This window comes from Rhipicephalus microplus, chromosome 10, assembly GCF_043290135.1.
Source record: "Rhipicephalus microplus isolate Deutch F79 chromosome 10, USDA_Rmic, whole genome shotgun sequence".
NCBI classification, from domain to species: Eukaryota; Metazoa; Arthropoda; class Arachnida; order Ixodida; family Ixodidae; genus Rhipicephalus; species Rhipicephalus microplus.
Genome location: NC_134709.1, coordinates 52,990,173 through 53,004,031, shown reverse-complemented (window position 1 = coordinate 53,004,031; position 13,859 = coordinate 52,990,173). Strand labels below are relative to the sequence as shown.

Below are 13,859 nucleotides of genomic sequence, written 5' to 3'. Positions count from 1 at the left end.
CCACGATTCCACGGTCAGCGCATCGAGCAGACGACAGCTGTGGAACGCTCCTACGCGTTCGCGCATTCATTGTGCTCATCCATTCCAGTGCCTATTCTGTCTATTCTGCCGCGTCTATGCCAGCGTTTCCAAACCATCCCACAGAAACGAGCAGTAAACCTCAAAATAATGCTGGACAAAAAAAAAAAAAAAACGCTGCTCTCGTGCATGGGGGTTGGGCTTGTTCGGGCACGTCATGCGCATGTGACCTCTTGGTCAGATTCCGCAGAGGGTAGGGAAGAGATTTGGCTTGCGAAGGCTACGCGCAAGAACGGCAAGGGTTTCGAGCTCGCTTCGTCTCATACTTGTTTCGCGCCACTTCAAAAAGCGGATTTCTCAGCTCGTAATGAACTGATTCAAATTTTTTTTGTGGCAATGTATTTCTCATCAGACACCCAACAATTTCTATAGTCTAACTCAAATTTGGTATGGGGCCTGGTGTGTGGCCCTTTAAATAAGGTGTCTCTAATAAGCAGGGTACCATGTTCTCATCTCATGATCAACCCTTGTTTTTATAGAAGCACAGTGGTGTGTCTTATACCCATTTGTCTATACCAGCAGTGTCATGTATGAAGAGGTTAAACTATATAATATTTAAGTTTGTGATGTGGACAATTAAACTCTACTGCCGTCTTTGCAATTAAAGGGGTGGTTATGTTTCAGTGAGCAGTGTGTGGCACTTCTACCAGGTGCTGCTCATAATCTGAAAACACAATTTAGAAAAATGCTTGTCAGGACTGTTTGGCACTTGTGCCGTCACATCGCTTCAGTGCATAAGGAGATTCGTGCTGTGTTTTCGTCGCAGGGGCACGACAGTGGAGCGCGATTTCCTGGAGTGTCCGTCTCAGATGCTGGAGAACTGGTGCTGGGACATGGAGAGCCTGGGCCGCATGTCCAAGCACTACAGCTCGGGTGAGCCGCTTCCCAAGGAGTTGGCCGACCCACTGATTGCCTCGCGGCTCGCCAATGTGGGCCAATTCAACCTGCGCCAGATCACCCTGGCCTTGTTCGATTTGGAACTACATGTCAAACCGGAGGTACGACTGTTGGAACGCATGCGTGCTGGTTGCGCTGCGAAGCTGGCTTTGCCTTTGCCTGATGGTTATACCAGAATGTACCATGACTGGTGTAAAAACAACTACCCTCAAAAGTCGATGTAATGAATCCAGGTATAATGTAATATTGGTTATAACGAAGTAAATGGAAAATAGTCTTGCAATATATATTGGGAATAAATCTTTACAACAAGTTTGAAGATATAATGAACTTATTTTCATGTGAGATGCAACTTTTATAAAATGAGGTTTAAGTGTAGTGTGTTGCATGCATAGGCTAGACAACCACTGGACCACAAATGCCATAATCGTGGTACTATTGTGAGTCTTCCTTTGCTGGGCACAAGTTTAGCCATTAGATAGTCCAGTCTTTACTAAATTGATTGCTGCACTTTTCACTCTTCCAACGGTGCGACATTGTAGAGCCTTCCACAACTTCTTTTTTTCACTTCCTTTGTTGCTGTTCAGTAAACGTAGATTCAGACTGAATTCTAGGGTATTCCTTGGCAAAACAATATGATAAGATCTCAAGGCATGGCTGCTCGGAAGACTCGTGACTTAACATGTGCACGCATTTAAGTGCACTGATGTTTCTGCAATTTGCCACCGTTAAAATTTGACCACTGTGGTTGGGAACAGAGCTTGCACCTTCGGGTTTAGCAGGACAGTGTCATAGCCACCGGCGCTAGGCTAGGTGTTCAGCAAATGCAGGGAAGCAAAAATACCCTGGTTTTGGTAGTTGAAGTGCCAGAATATAAATTTTTCGGTAGGGAAACTACAGTGGATGCCAAAGCTTTAGGAAGAGGCCTGGCTGAGGGAATTTCTTGGCACATCAACATTTACTTTCTTCTGCGCACTGAACTCTCGTTGAACAAGACCTGAAAGGGCCAGCAAAATGTGTTCCATTTAACAGGAGTTCTATCTACTGAGCGAGGAGTGGGGTGCAGGATCAAGCAGGAAACCAATCATATTGGGGGCAGTTCTGTTGAAGCAGCAGTCCCGTTTAAGAGATTGTCGTTTACCAAGAGTTTTCGTAGTTCCTTTTTGTTTGTGTTGGCCGTCCTTGTAGATCCTGTCAATGCACTTTAGACTGTATTTTTCTAACTCTGACCACGTCTCGGTTTCAGGCAGAGACGGCCAAGCTGTTTGCAGAGATCCAGGAAAAACTTCTCGGCTACAAGCCGCAGCCGGGGACCAACTTTGCTGCTAACTTCTCCCATCTGATGGGTGGATATGACTCCCGCTACTACGGCTACTTGGTGCGTATAAGGGGTCAGTGGAGTTACCTTGGTGACTGCCACGGGGTGTTTCGAACAAAGTCTCTAATATATTTTTGGCAAATCTTATCTTGTCTTTGGCTATGTCGTCGGGCTCTACATAAGAAATCTGCAGTTTGCGATTCATAACGGTCCGGCTTCATTAAGCCAAAGTTTATTTGAGATGGCCATGCAGCCACCGGAATTAATGCTGGTGGCCATGTAAGCTTTCAAATCCGTGTTTTGCACGCAGCCTTTATGGTATGATCTGAAGCATTGTGATGCATTATGCACCGAGCGTTGATAACGGTTGTTTGCGGGTGAAATCCCAACACATGGAGAATAAAATAGTGTGCCAACATAGTGCTGCGTTTCAAAAGCAAGAACTATGCCTATATTCATGGACACAGTTTAATAGTTTAATAAGGACTGGCACTTCATTAGTTCCATGGAAGAAAGAGGTACTGAAGTAAATTCCATGGAAGAAAGAGGTACTGAAGTAAAGGGTAATTAATTCTACCCTCATTAAGTCAGAAAATTAGATAATTTGGACATGTTCTACAGTCCTAGTCGGCACATACATTGTTTAATGGAATCAAACTCCCATTATGTTGGTCATAATTGGCTGTAACCTGGTGAATTCGGGTTATCCTGAAAGCCCGCCAAGCATGAAGCACTGGGGCGCAATTCTCGTGGTGTCAGATTCGGCAAAGCGCGTTCAGTTACGCAAAAAAAAAAAGAAAAGAAAAATAAGTCGTGGCACTCTTGACCACACACTGAACCTCCCAGCTCATTCCCAGCGTAAAAAGAAACTGCCTAATGTGGACTAAATGTACCGGAACAAGCTTTACAAATCTGAACATGCATATGAACGTGTTGAGATGTTTGAAGAGCGATGCAGGGAATGCGTAACGACCTTACAGGGACATCAGGCGAGTGGCCACGGTAAACTTAAGTCAAGGGCTAACATGATTACAGTTCATGCACGGCCTCAGAGATGTGCGTTCGAAAGCGGATCTTTGGGGGCAGCACTCGTTGTGGCGAAACAAGTTTCGTCTTTCTCGTTTGCATTGAGAGTTGTGAAAGCTGCGTGATGTCAAAATGGCGTTGAGGAAAAAAGACTGGAAACAAACAGCTCGCCAGCTCCAGCCAATCAGTGGAGGCCGAATTGGATCCACCACGAGTATAGCTCCCCTTGAAAAGAGCAAAAAGGGCGTTTGTGGACAACTGAAACAAGGCGGTGCAGTCCGCTTTGCCATGGCCATTATTGCAAACCGCACAGTAGCGATCGGAAAGCTAGAAATCTTCATGCCTGTTTACATTTACCACCCCATGTGACACTTCATTGGCCACAGGTGTTCATAAAGGTGTGATCGCCATTCACACTTGCGTTGTTGGTGGCCAAGGTTTTTGTAGCTGCGGCAAATTTATTTCGTTTACCATTGTATACCTGCCAAGTCTCCCGGATTGGCCGGGAGACTCCCGGATTTCAACCGTTTCTTCCGTTTGTATGGTTGTGGTGAAATTCTCTTGGAAATCGAAATTTCTGTGCGTGATCTGGCTGCATTGACAAAAACATAGCTCAAGCCACTCCAGTATGTTCGAACCTACCCCATTTTATTATAAATGAGTTTAAGAGGCGTTCATCTAAATGAACAGTATAATCTCAGTGATGCGAAACTGCGGCAGATACGAATTCTTGAAATTCCCTAGCGAAATTCCACTATGTTTATTAGGCCTCAATTCGAATGTTCCGAACATATTTCAAATCGCGGTGGGTGATACGAAGTTTAGTACGGAAACCGTCGAACGAAGGCAGAGAGCAGCGTGCTTGAAGCTTCAGAAGTATGCGTGCGACCAGCGCACGCACTGCCTTCTACAGTGCGTGTGATTGCCGTTGCCACAACCGCTGTGGACGATACCGCTGTCGCTCTTGACACGATTATGTATGGCGACGACGCAACTGACAGAACCCCGAAAGTGCGCGCTCAACCAGTCAAAGCAACGCTGCTTTCCACTAACTCTGCGGATGAGACTATGACAGATGCTATAGTAGATGGCATAAAACGACTTAGTTTTGAAGGCGCATGCGCAGCCGAGCGCACGGGGATTGTAAAATGAACTACCTTTTGCCACAACCGCAGTGCACGAAACCTCGGTCGCGGCAACGCGATAGCGATCTACGAGCTCCGAGGGCACGCAGTGGGGGGTTAAAAGCAGTAAATACATAAAAAATTTTAAAAGTTACAGTTTCGCCGCAAAGGCGAAGCAAGAAATGCGACAGCAACAACTTGGAATGAACAGCAAGCAGATCGAAATGTGCAGCGCGCTGCTCACACACAAATGACGCACGAAAACGATTCTCGCAGGACGAGAGCGAACTAACAACGTTTACCACTCAATGCTTAGTGCACCGTTTGAACAAAAACGATGCATGATAAGGTACAGATGATTACAAACTAACAAGTGTCTCGGTTGTTATACTCCGTAGTGTATGAAAAGCATGCTGTTTTTGCAAAAGGGGCGTGTGCAGAGACCAAAGTGACCTTTGTGGGCCCGGCAACTAGCGCTTTCATTTCAGTGAAAGCCGAAGGCACACGATTCCCCCACCAAAGGATAAGCGCGCGCGCGCACAGGCAACTGCTCCCTCCCCTCTATCCATGGGGCAAAGTACACGTGAGAGGCAAGCACGCGTCGGCGCATCCCGACGAGCTTGGCGCCAATACGGGCGGCTTTCTTTCTTTGAGTGTTCATATATATAGATACGTATACATACATATACGGTGAAGGACGGCGGTGGTGGCGACGGCAAAAACACAGCCTTGACTGTTCATATAGTTGCTATCGTAATAAAGAGAGGCCAGACACGTTTTCGCACTCCTGTCGAAAGCATCTAGTAGTGAGCAAAGCTTTTACTCGCGCTTTTGCTGCAGCTAGCTGCGCCATCCTGTCCGTTCACGTGTGTCCCAGCAAGACACACGCGAGTTGTTTTGACCGAAATAGATTCTGCTAGTTGTGTTGATCGTTTGAGACTCTTACCTTAGTGAAAAACTCTACCCTTGTGTGTTCGGCCACCCCCAGCCACTATGAAACCGCAACGCTGATGTTGGTGCTTGCGATTGAGACTCCCTGTCCACCCCCTTTTATTTTTCGCGATGTTTTGTTTGTTTGTTCGTCCTTGTTTTTTTTTTTTGTGCCGCGCACTCCCCCCTGCCCCCTTCGTTGTGGAAATCGCCCAGATTCAGAATTCTTGAACTTGGCAGGTATGCCATTGACAAAAAGCATGGCCACATGCGATTGTGTTGGTGGCTGTAGTCGTTTTAGGAGGGTTGCAGATCACATTTTGGGCTAATGTGGGGGTCTTGCACTGTGGTAACACTGTGAGAGAAGTCGCAGCATGAAGAATATTGTGGATTTTATGCTGCTCTCAGCGAAAATAAGTGCAGGATTTTTGTATTCATCAAGAAAAGGAGTGTGTACTTGTGTCAATACGCATTTGTTTCTTCTTGCCTTGGTACTCCTGATAATTAGTAATTCAGTTAATTCAGAGATTTTTTTCTATTCCTGCGAAAGCTGGAACTAACGAGCTTTTAATGTAGTTGCTTGCATAGTTATTGTCTGCTAAAAAACTTGAGTAAACGAGCGTAGTTAAGTTTCCCATCATTGAGGCTTGCACTTTGATTGGAGCGAAATTAGAATGTGTCTAGTGAGCTCATAAGTGATGTTCGTAGTAATAGTTGGACCAGCCTTGCTGAAAAAATCACAGCATATCTATGGAGTGAATGATGCTGAGTGGGGCAAAGCTTCGGAGGGTTTTATCAGTAAATCGTAAATCATCCATCCACTGGCCGCTTCCATCTGTCTGCCTATTTGTGTGTCAGTCTGTTCATCTGTCCATCCGTACATTCGTCCATCTAGTGAGCACTTTAAGTACTGCCATCTCGCATCTTTTCATCATGTATTCATCATATTCAAGTACCGCCATCCAGCAGACATTCCAAGGACTAAACTACTACGGTCAACTGCCGATTTTTCGGACCCTCTAGGGAGAGAAAAACCGTCCGAAAATTCGGGCAGTCCGAAAAATGAATGCAAGCAAAAAAACGCATTATTTTACTAATAATTTTCAATTCAAGCGAAAAAAAGCACTATTTTGCTAATATTTCTCAATGCAAGCAAAAAACGCACCATTTCATTGGTATTTCTTGGATCAAGAGGGTCAAGGTCGAAGTACCAGACTTCTGGAACTCTGCCAAAGCATCAGTGGGGTGGCTCTGAAAAGAGCCGTTAAAAAAAATGCATGCAGCCGACAGCGGGTGCCGTCAGGGCAGCCGGTGTTAGAGCTGCAGTGGCTTGAAAAACTTGTTGATCCTTGTTTGAACGGCGTTCCGCTTGCATGTGATCACATTCGCCTTGATCTGAGCAAGGGTCATGTCATCACTGTACACTGATGACAGCGTCATCAATACTCGCATCAATTCGGCGGTCGTAGGTAGCACAGGCATTGGTTCCTTTTTTTTGACATCGGAGTCGTCTGAATCCGCCATAACCTGACTGACTATTTCGTCGTCGGTTAGCTCTGCGCAGAAGTCGAGCTCGTTGTCAGCGTCGACAAATGTCAGTCAGCCTACGATCGGCCACTCTTCACTAACTTAATAACAGCGGCTTTTTTCTTCATCATTAACCGACGGTACTGTTTTCTGCGCTTCGATGGCATCAGCGAGGACGACGAAGGCGGAGTGGGGGCCATCGCAGGCAAGCGAAATCCTCACAATGTGAACAAAGGAGTTTGCTGACGAGCGTCGAAGCACCTAGGCTTGGAGCACCTGAACACGATCGCACAACCACGCACTAGGCCACAGAACACGTGTGGGCTGCGTAAACAAAACAGCGCGACGGTGCCTTGGATACTCCGGAGGTGGCGCTGGTAAAAATTCAAGATAGCCAGCGTGGCCAGACCGAATCGGCGTGTGACGATTAGTTCTAGTTCAAAGTAGTGAAACGCTTCGCGAAAGCGCTGCGCGGGAAGCCAGAGTGGCACGCACGAGCACAAGTGCTAAAGTGAAAGGAACGTTATTGGCGCCAAAAAATTTCCGGGTGGATAGTTTCGATTGTCAGCGAAGCACCCTTGCAGGATAAACACGGCCAGTGTTAGAAATCTCGAAGGCCGTGTATGTTTCTCCGCTAACAATCAACGAGTCCAAGCAATAGATGCCGCCACAGTAGACCGTCTCGTTCATTTATGCGATCGTAATCGCGTGTGAGGCAGTTGTGGTGGTTTCCATCGGAGGTCAGTGGTGGTTTCCGACCTCCCGTCACGTCAAAAAGTCAGGAAAATTGAACTCCGGGTGGTTCGAGCATCCGAGATTTCAGACTTCCTTATACATTGATTCTATGGGGCTCGTGGCGGTGCCGCGAAGATGTCTGAATTATCAGGCATGTTCGAAAATTCGGGTTTCTGAAAAATCGGCAGTTGGCTGTACTACATACATCGGGGACTCCCAACCCACGGCTCAAGGAGCTTCGCCCCTGAAAGTGCAAGACTGCTCTTCTCGATTTGCTGTTTGTCTCTTTATCTACCTTTCTATCTGCATATGTACTATCTGTCTAATTTAATTCTACATGCCGATGCCTGCAGCCATCCCTAACATTCTCTTTCTTGCATGCGTGTCCTCTGTCGCTCTCCTGTCTGTGCCGGCGAACGTCACCCACTGGCCCCCCGTTGCAACAGTGGAGTCAAGTGTTCAGCATGGACTTGTTTGACACGCGCTTCAAGAAAGAGGGCATCCTGAACCCCAAGACCGGCATGGACTATCGAAGACAGATCCTTGAGACTGGCTCGACAAAGGTGAGAGGTCAACTGTCAATTGTAGAAGTTTGCTCGCAAACCTTAACAGACTTTCATCGAAGAGACTCTGAAGTAAAATGCAGAATCAGTTTAGGCAAAGGAGTCTTCTATAACTCTACTTTCATTCATTTTGTGATTAGAGGTTCTGAAGTTGAAAGGGTATTTCAAGCCAAAGCTCTATTTTCTCAGTTGAGTGCCATAACCCCAAGGATAGTTCATAAGTACAACATCAGAGGTATAAAAGCTTTTTTTTTTTTTTCATTTTAACAGTGTTCATTTAACAAAGTTCCTAAATGCTGCCACATTGTCATAATGCTATAAATTTTTATTGATAGAGAACTGCATGCGCCCAATTTTTTTCCTCGTGCACATTTTCTTGTTTACCGATCGTGCGTTCACAATAAGAGTGACCTTGTTTGATTGTGAGGATTAATTTACTAATTCAACTGAAAGCAGTTTTCTTGTTATTGATACTCTCAGCTCTACAGTTAGGAATCTTGCTGGTATAGAAAAAAGATTGAGGCATATAAACATGTTGTGAAGATTCCTCTGGTGTTGCTTTCATTTGCTAAAGCTTTAAACTTTTATGTCAGTCACATGCTGATTAACAGCTCTGAAGTTCTTGGTTCTTCAGCTCTCTGGAAACAATGCTAACTGACACATACTATATTTATTTGCTCTAAAAGACTGTTTATTCATAAATGCTTGATATAAAACATCATCACTTATGCGTTACAACGATGTACAAAAACACGAACATGACATATGGTGTCTGCATTCTACTCACCTTCCACCTTGTAGTTTCCTCGTCAACTCACCTTCACGTTATAGATTTTGGCTGTTTGCCAAGGGCTAGATGATATTTCATTGTCGAAAATGGGCACTGTTTAAATTTGGTGCCCAATTCGTTGCATGAGCAATCGCAAGTGTTTGTTACCCGCACACATGCATTGCATGCTGACCTCTTGGGTACGTATATAATGATCTTGAAATTAGTACAAGGAATGCAAAACATGGGCACCCAATTCTGGATGTCTCTTGTGAACTGTACTGTGTTGTATGGGAGCTAGAGAATTAATGTGGAGAAGTTTCAGGAGCTGGATTGAGTCAGTGTGGCGAAAATATGGCTAAAATGAAATCTGGTAGGTCACATCAGGGCATTCAGGGCCTGGCGTATAAAAGCGGAATTTTGGCTTGAAACTTCAGCCTTTATTTGTTGGCATCAACAGCAATAGGGCTCAGACAGAATAACTCATCAGTCTGAGCTGATTTAACAAACACGAGTTAATTGGGTGCTCATTTCTTTGTTTGACATAACCTAGTTAAACTGACTGACACTGAAGTTAAAGCAGGTATAGAGAGCGTTGTTTGCGGTTTTCAGGTGCAGTGTAGTAATTACGAAGGTGCAGTGTGGTAATTACGAATTGGTGGAAATGGAATTGAAGTGGATGAAAATGATCTCGTACTATTTCAAGGTTGTTTGGTTTCTGCCAACAGCAAGTTCATGTTTCGTTCACTTTTGTTCCTTTCATTTTCATCATGAATAAGTACTATACTGTATATTGCTGCTAAATTCACTTAAACCTCAATATAGTGAACCCGGATATAATGAAATATCGGTTATGACCAAGTAAATGAACAATAGACTTGCAATAGCTATTGGCCGCGCAATCAAGCGCAGTCGCCGCCTGGTGGAAACTGGCTGAAGTGCGCAAGTGTGGATTGCTCTGTGCGTCGTCTGTTAGCCACGTCGTGTTTCTATGTGTGCGTACGTCATGCACATTCTCAAAGGGTGGTTTGTCCAGTAACATCAGTGCGAGGGTAACTGTTTCTACGTATGCCTGAAACAACGTACGAAAGCATTTGGCCTTGCTCGGCTGCTAATGCATTCTAATAAGATCGGTGAGTGCAACTTTCCAGTGTGCTGTTTATTGTCGTCGTGCCCTCCATTCACCAAAATTATTTTAGAGTGGGTGCCACTTCTTCAAGCATATCATAAAATGCTCTTGGTATCCTCCCAAATGTGAGGACTATTAAGTGTGAATGCAGCATTTTAGCAACATTTTTGTACAAAATAATGATCGAGGCCCTAGGCCACGCCCTTGCGTGCTGTTGGTAGGTGTACAACTGCCGCACTGTAGTTTATCGATTATGCAAGGAGCCTTGGTTGTATTTATTGGGCCATGGTACCACTGCATAGGAAATAGAAATATTTTATCACATAAACTGTGATACTTCAGTAAATGTAAATAGTCTGTAAAATGGAGTGGCCGTGCGCGCATCCGTATGCTTAGATTTAAAAATTCTTTGAAGAGCCCAGACGTTGAAAATAATTCAGATGACATGCCTTGAATTTAATGTTGCATAATTTCAATGAAAATCTAATCTATTTTACAGTCTTGAGTGTTTGTGTGGCATTGTTATTGACCGACGGAAGGCAGTGGTCATTTTTCATTTGAAATAAACAAAAAAAACATGCTTGTCTCATAAAGTAACCAGACCTTTGTTGTAGCACTGTCATGCATGTAATTCATCGATGAAGCTTTCTGCTGAGTGCTTACAAGTTTTTTTATACAGTAGAATCCTATTATAGGGACAGACTAGTCTTAGACATTTTTTGTTTATTTATTCAGTGATCTTGACGAAACTTCACATGATTCACAAATGCAGTTTTTTCTGCTGATTTCAAATATATTTAATTAGTTTTCTTGAACTCATCTTGTTCCTAAGATAACTTAAGTTCACCCTCTATTGTTTAAGGTCACCATAGAAAAAAAGTGCTTAATTAAAAGTGATATGGAAAATATGCCAATAAAGACTTATGACTAGAGATTGAAAGTATGCAAGAGTATTTTGTTTTTAGGCTTTTTTTAGTTCTATTACACTAAAATGAACTATTCGTTTTCAAAATTACTTGGAATTGTGTTATAATTTTGACGAGTAAATAATTAAAAAGGCTTGTGCTCTAAATTCTTCTCATACTTGCATTCTACGCACATACAGGTTTCCATTACAAAAACAATTATTGTTGTACCTGCTCTAGCTGCAGAGATATTGAGACCTCAAAATTCAACAGTCGTAAATTTACTTCTTTGAGAAAAATTTAAAAAACTGAAAACACACAGCTTCTTCAAAAAGCAACACTCATGGTGCAACTGTTTTGCAATCCTCATAAAGGTGCTCATAAATTTGTAGCAGAGCTTCCAACACAGGTGCCGGCCAATTAAGCAGCAGCTTTGAAGTCGGCTCCCGATTTTGTTGCAGGTTCTGCATGTTAACAGCTCCAAGAGTCTGGACAGTAAGAATGACATTACAAAAAATTACCATGGTGCGTGAAAATTTACAGAGAGATAGAAAAATACTTGCTAAAAGCAAATATGTCAATCTTAAGAAAATGATTTTTTTGTCACCTTTTGGTCTCAAAGACCAGTCTGCCCCCTTAAACGAAACTCTTTTAAATGAAATCGCTCCTTAAATTGAACAACTGCCCTTAATATGTTCATTTTGGTATTTAAATATTATACCCCTGTTTATCTTTCAGTAAACGAAACCTAATTTAAAGGAAACACATTCCTGGTCTCTTCAAGTTTTGCTTAAAAGAAGTCTACGGTAGTTCTACTGGTGCAAGAACATGTGCATATACGTGGTAAATGCAATTTAGCTCAAAGTGCTGTAAGGCACAAAGCTTTCGTGACTAGACTTATAGACTGTCCCACACTTCATGATGAACATAATAAGAAAAAAACTGCATATGGATATAAGTGCGAATGGTAGTACTAAACTCATCGCTCAGATATGTGGTCTTTCTACAATTTTTCTTTCTCTCTTCTTTTCTTGTATGCAGATAACGAAAAGCAGTTCTGCCTGCTACGCTACAGCAGTGCGTAGCAGGCAGAACACAAGCTAAACACTAAAACAATACTGCAAAAGCATGATTTAGTGAGAAAGCGCGCAGACATTCACCCAAGGCGAGCATCCCTTTGAAAGCCACAGTGTGTTTCACTCGCTGGTAATGGTAATGTTGCTTCTGCTTCATGCACCGATTCAGTAGAGAGGATCGTGATATTACCAGTAAACAGCAATCAACGCATTTTATTTGCCGACAATCGGCTGAGACCGCATGCACAGCACTGCCGCTGGGTGTATTTGTATACCCGCCGCCGACCACCTATCCGCATTACCGCAGAAACGGTGCTGCCACTTATAGGCTGATCTCGCCACGAATAATGTTAGAAATGTATACTTTAAAATGAATTTTTGGATATAACGAACTTATTTTCGGGTAAGATGCAATTTCATTTTAATGAAGTATGAGTGTACTACAGGCAATGTAGACAACAGACAATGGCTTCATTGTCTATTGGTTTAACTAGGTGAACGTGATTTTGTGTTTCACTTCAGCATCTCTAAAACACTTGGCCAACCATCAACTCGCATGTAACTTTTTCACAGGACGCCGAAGTGATGCTGCGAAACTTCCTGGGCCGGGATCCCCGAATGGATGCCTTCCTTGCGAGCAAGGGTCTCGCACCTCCAAGCTGATGTCATTTCTCATTTCCGTTGGAATGTTCTCCCAGCATACTCGCTCCTCGCGGTGGCCTTCTTTTTTCTGTAACTTTCTAAAAGCTCGGACCGTACCCTCCACCTCATCGGGAGTTTCCGATAGATCTGTATTGCTTGTCGACGAAGAAACCAGTGTGCTTTGCTTCTTCTTACGTGCCATGATGGCGTACGTCTTTGACGGGCAACGTGAAACCAGGACAGAGTCGTGACTTGGCGTCACGCGATACGCCTTTTCTTTTTTTTACTCATTTTTTTTTACTCTGTGTGTTCAAGTAAAAGACTTGAAACATTGTGGTATATGTATTGTATGTGCCACTTCTTCATTAGGTCCCTAACAGGCGACCTCGCACATAATGAAGCTGTTAAAGTGAACTTCAAGCTTATTGTTTGAAGTTCTTTCTACTTGTGTGTGGTCCCTTTGAAGTGTGCACTGTGCAAGTATTAGAAAAAAAAAAGGTTATTAATGTTTCGTATGCATGAAGTAGCTGTGATGCCTTCAGCAAGGCTTGTAAGCAGTTCTTGCCTACCTTACTACACAAAATTGGCCACTGTCACATATTTTTCGGGTTATGTTTAACATATAATAATTATATAATTATGAGGGTTTCATTGAGAAAGTATTTTGGTACATAAAACATTGTTCACAAAACATAGTACAATGAAAATTTGTAATGTCTTAGAAAGAGGCATCAGTAACAAAGGCTAATGACAAGGGTGTAGTAAGAGGGTGCACGCCCACTTGCCTCTTCACATCTCTCATTTTGCCCGAAGTTCACAGGGCTCCTTTCACTAGGCCACATACCTTAGTATGCTCCACTCTTCGGCTACAAACTTCTTTAAACATAAGGCGGGGTTGTGACAGCTGCGCCAATCTGATGCAATGTCCTGAAGCCAAACTGAAAGTTGGGCTAGTTAGTGGTATATTGGGAGAAAATGGTGTGCGAACGGACGGGACAAAGGTGTGCTGTCTGATAACTACCTTTGCCCTGTCCATTTGCGTGCTGTTTTTTACCATAATGTTTTTACCATTTCCTATTTCTTCATTAGGCTGCCAGCACCCAAGTGCCATAGTGTTTGCTAAGTGTTAAAGCTTCCTTA

General features: G+C 43.6%; 1 protein-coding gene across 1 annotated transcript in view; it reads left to right on the top strand.

Annotated features, from left to right (window-relative positions):
* The window catches only part of LOC119181934 (thimet oligopeptidase), a 41,566-nt gene extending 28,508 nt beyond the window's left edge, over positions 1-13,058 (top strand). Inside the window, exons 13-16 of the mRNA XM_037433180.2 lie at positions 845-1,076; positions 2,222-2,353; positions 8,082-8,198; positions 12,651-13,058. Coding sequence (XP_037289077.2) covers positions 845-1,076; positions 2,222-2,353; positions 8,082-8,198; positions 12,651-12,740 — 571 coding nt within the window. The 3' untranslated portion in view covers positions 12,741-13,058. The remainder of the gene's footprint in view (positions 1-844; positions 1,077-2,221; positions 2,354-8,081; positions 8,199-12,650) is intronic.
* Positions 13,059-13,859: the final 801 nt, after the last annotated feature.